General features: G+C 35.2%; 1 protein-coding gene across 1 annotated transcript; it reads left to right on the top strand.

Moving 5' to 3' along the window:
* The first annotated feature begins 575 nt into the window (after positions 1 to 575).
* Positions 576 to 2,875, top strand: LOC111792374 (axial regulator YABBY 5). Its single transcript, XM_023673783.2, has 7 exons — positions 576 to 840; positions 1,120 to 1,239; positions 1,895 to 2,033; positions 2,240 to 2,288; positions 2,378 to 2,453; positions 2,536 to 2,604; positions 2,690 to 2,875. The coding sequence occupies exons 1-7, from the start codon at positions 766 to 768 to the stop codon at positions 2,732 to 2,734; spliced, it is 573 nt and encodes a 190-aa protein (XP_023529551.1). The 5' UTR covers positions 576 to 765; the 3' UTR covers positions 2,735 to 2,875.
* Positions 2,876 to 3,745: the final 870 nt, after the last annotated feature.

Genomic DNA, 3,745 nt, shown 5'->3' with positions numbered 1-3,745 from the left:
AAAGTTTTTATGATCGAACCACTAAAAAGAAATGTGCATCGTGTTGGTATAAGTAGTAAATTTCAATTCTTTTAAGCTTTTCTTAATCATCCTATCCATGAGATCAGAAATGGAGTATCAATTCATTCATGTATCCTTCCTCGTTACACCACCAAAAGTGGGACACTCATGAGAAGCATGAGAAGCCAGAATGGTCAAATTGTAATCTTAATAAAGAATTTAGCAAACAGGATTTGGATATGAATTGATGTTACATTAAACAGTAGAACAGCTTGAAAAATATTAAATTCATAAGTGAGATTGGAGCCCCACGTACTCTGAAGTCATACCCTCCCCATGCCGTCACAGTAAAAGTTGTTAGTAGCCACGAGTATAACTCAACTGATCGACTTGTATATCAATTGATCGACTTATATATCTCGTTCATCGAGAAGACATAATACCTACATCTTTATAAACCATTACATTTAAATCTTAAATAAAATTCTTAAAATTTCTCTCTCATACCTGCAATTATGTTAGAACCAATGCATTAATTTAATCTCTCTGTCTCTTTCTCTCACTATATGTATGTGTATATATATATAAGCGAGGTCAGATTTGGTGATACACTAGGAGCCAATTAGCAGTACCCAGAAGGCAAGGGAATCTGCTGAGAATAAAAAGCTCTATTTATTGTTGAACATTTCTCAAGTTTCTCACTTGGGTTTGTGCAGAATTGCAAAGAAAGCTTCTCTTCTTTTCTTGTTCTTGAGAGTTGAAACCATGTCGAGCTGCATCGATATTGCACCGGAACAACTCTGCTACATCCCTTGCAACTTTTGCAATATTGTTCTTGCGGTATAAACCTCTGTTCTTCCATTCATAAACAAACTTCATTTCCTGAGATGGGTTTTGCTTCTTTTTGCCTAATTTTTGTAGATCGTCATGGAAATTGAGAAATGGGGTTGCAATTTCATGTTTGGGTTAGCTTAATGGGGGAAAAAAGCTAACTTTTTTAGCCCCAAAACACAAATCATGATTCTTGTTCAAAATTGAGGGTTAAATTTTGGATCTTTACATGAATTTAGTTGAAAATGAATGAATGTTGATGATGATGATGATGATAATGATGAGCAGGTGAGTGTTCCATGCAGTAGCTTGTTTGATATTGTGACAGTCCGTTGTGGGCACTGTACAAATCTATGGTCCGTGAATATGGCTGCTGCATTTCAGTCACTTTCCTGGCAAGATGTTCAGGTAACCCTAAAAAACCCTAAAAATCCAATCTTTCTTCTCTCTCTCTCTCTCTCTCTCTCTCTATCTAGGGCACAATTTTGCAACTTTTTTGAGAAAATCGAAGTGACCCAGAATTTGAAATTTTGAAATGAACAAAACCCATTATTGTAATTAAATCAATGAAAACCCTAACTAGCTCTACAGGTATCCAGCCGCCATAAATCCTATGTTTTACTCTTTTATCCACTGAGTTTCACCATTTTCATGGTGGATCTTTTCTTTTCTTTTCTTGAGAAGTGTTAAACTCTGAGCTGCTTTTTTTCTTTTAGCCTTGTTCGTTGGATTGTACTTTTGGGTTTAGGGTTCTTCAAGTTTTGTAAATTTTTATAGGGAAACGAGCTTTGAGCTGCATAGCCTAGCTAGGTTTTTTTTGTCATCTTCTACTGTAACAACAAAAAAAAGGTGTTTTTTTTTTAATGTTTTTGGAGATCTGAAAGGTCCTTTTGAGCTGTTTTTGAGATTGAACTGCCAATCTGAGTGTTATATGCTTTATTCAGTCATTTCAATGTTGGTATATTTCCTTTTGAGTTCTTTCATGAAACATCATTTCATAAGATCAAATGAAACTAAATGAGCTAAATTTACATACCATCACTGTTTGTTTTGTTTATCATAGGTTCCAAATTACAATCTTTACACTTCTAGTGGACCTGATTTTCAAGGGGATTTTGGATCTTCATCCAAATGTGATAACAATAAGATGCAAATTCGAGATTCCGCTACAATTGCAGCTGAGGAACGGGTCGTGAATCGACGTCAGTATTATTTCCTTTTCCTTTTAAACTCGCAAATCTTTAAGAAAATGAAAACTCTAGTATGATATTGTCCACTTTAAGCATAAGCTCTCGTAGCTTATGCCAAATGAGATGTATTCCTTACCTATAAACTCATGATCATTCTCTAAATTAGCTAATGTGAGACCTACTCCCAACGATCCTGAGTGGTTGCTATCTTTTTTCAGCTCCCGAGAAGCGGCAGAGAGTACCTTCTGCATACAATCAGTTCATAAAGTGAGTAACCAAAGCCTTCACGAGTGCTTTTTCTATGTCATTTTGTTCAAAACTGTTCTAATTCAAATAGCTTTATGATGTTGTTATAGAGAGGAAATCCGAAGGATCAAGGCGAAGAACCCTGAGATTAGTCATAGGGAAGCTTTCAGCACAGCAGCCAAAAACGTAAGTTAATTGAAAAAAAATAAACTTGGGTTCATGATCTTGATGAGTTTGGTTCATAATCTTGATTTGTTGATTTGATTAGTGGGCACACTTTCCTCGTATTCACTTTGGTCTCATGTTTGAAACCAATAATCAAGTGAAGATTGATGATGTAAGTGCTTTAGTCATCAAATTAAGCTCAATTTTAATGTTTTGTTGTTTCTAAACTTATGTTGAATGTTCTTGATTGGATTCAGGGTTCTGAGCGTTTGATGTCAATGGCTGCACTATTAAACAAATGAAGTGATCATCAAGTGGCTGCCTTTTTTCACCTCTAAGCTATGAACTTGTTTAATTGAAGTGACAATTATAATATCCATCTTTGGGTGCACTGTGTTGTCTAATATTGTTATCAACTGCCCAAATCTATGTTCTTTCACAAACATTGCCTCTACTAATCTACCAATACTAAGTTATGTTCCAGCCACAAAAGATGCTTTTTACTTCCAAAAGTTCTCTAATATCAAATCCAATCCATTCCAAATCGTATATCGTCGAAGTTTTAACATTTGAACATTCAAAGTGATGAAGTGAACTATATGAAGGAATTGTCACTTTTAAAATAAAATTCAAATCTGAAGATCTAAAAGTATTAATTTTGAAAATCGAGTGATCGTATAGAAAATTAGTACAATTTTCGTGAATCAGAAATATATTTGATTTAAGATTTAAACTTAATTATGGTGTCATGGTTAATTATATTTGACTACATAACTTTGAGTGTTAACATGGATTTTAGTTAGTAAAAGTTGGACTGAAACATAGTTCAGTTTTTTTCTAAACTTGGGAGGAAATGGGTAAATTTGAAGAACAAAGGAACATGATAAAGTTGAAGTATGAATGTCCTAGGGATCTTCAAGTGGTTGGTAATGAATGTATGGAGATAAATAGATAGATTACAAACTGGCAAAACAAAGGGAAAAAAAGAGTGAAAATGGAAGAGTTGTTTTTTTTTTTTTTTTTGGTTGAGTTGGAAAAAGACATGAGAAAAAGAGCATAGAGTGGAGCAGAGGTAGCGGTGGTGGGTGGCGCTGCTGCAGCCGCTGGTGCTGCTGTTGGTGCTGCTGCTGCTGCTCTGATATTCAGAAAACCTCCTGACATTTAGAATCTGAAACGTCGCATTCATGTCTGCTCCGCATTCATTTCACTTCCAATGTCATTTCAATCCAACACAGCCCCCCTTCCTTCCGCACTTTCTTCCTGGACCCTTCTTCTTCTCTCTCTTGGCATTTTCATCAGTTTTCCTGTAATGG

The sequence above is a fragment of the Cucurbita pepo genome, chromosome 4, assembly GCF_057944985.1.
Source record: "Cucurbita pepo subsp. pepo isolate OVF chromosome 4, ASM5794498v1, whole genome shotgun sequence".
NCBI lineage: Eukaryota > Viridiplantae > Streptophyta > Magnoliopsida > Cucurbitales > Cucurbitaceae > Cucurbita > Cucurbita pepo.
The sequence above is the reverse complement of the archived record's forward strand: the minus strand, read 5'-3'. Positions and strand labels throughout refer to the sequence as shown.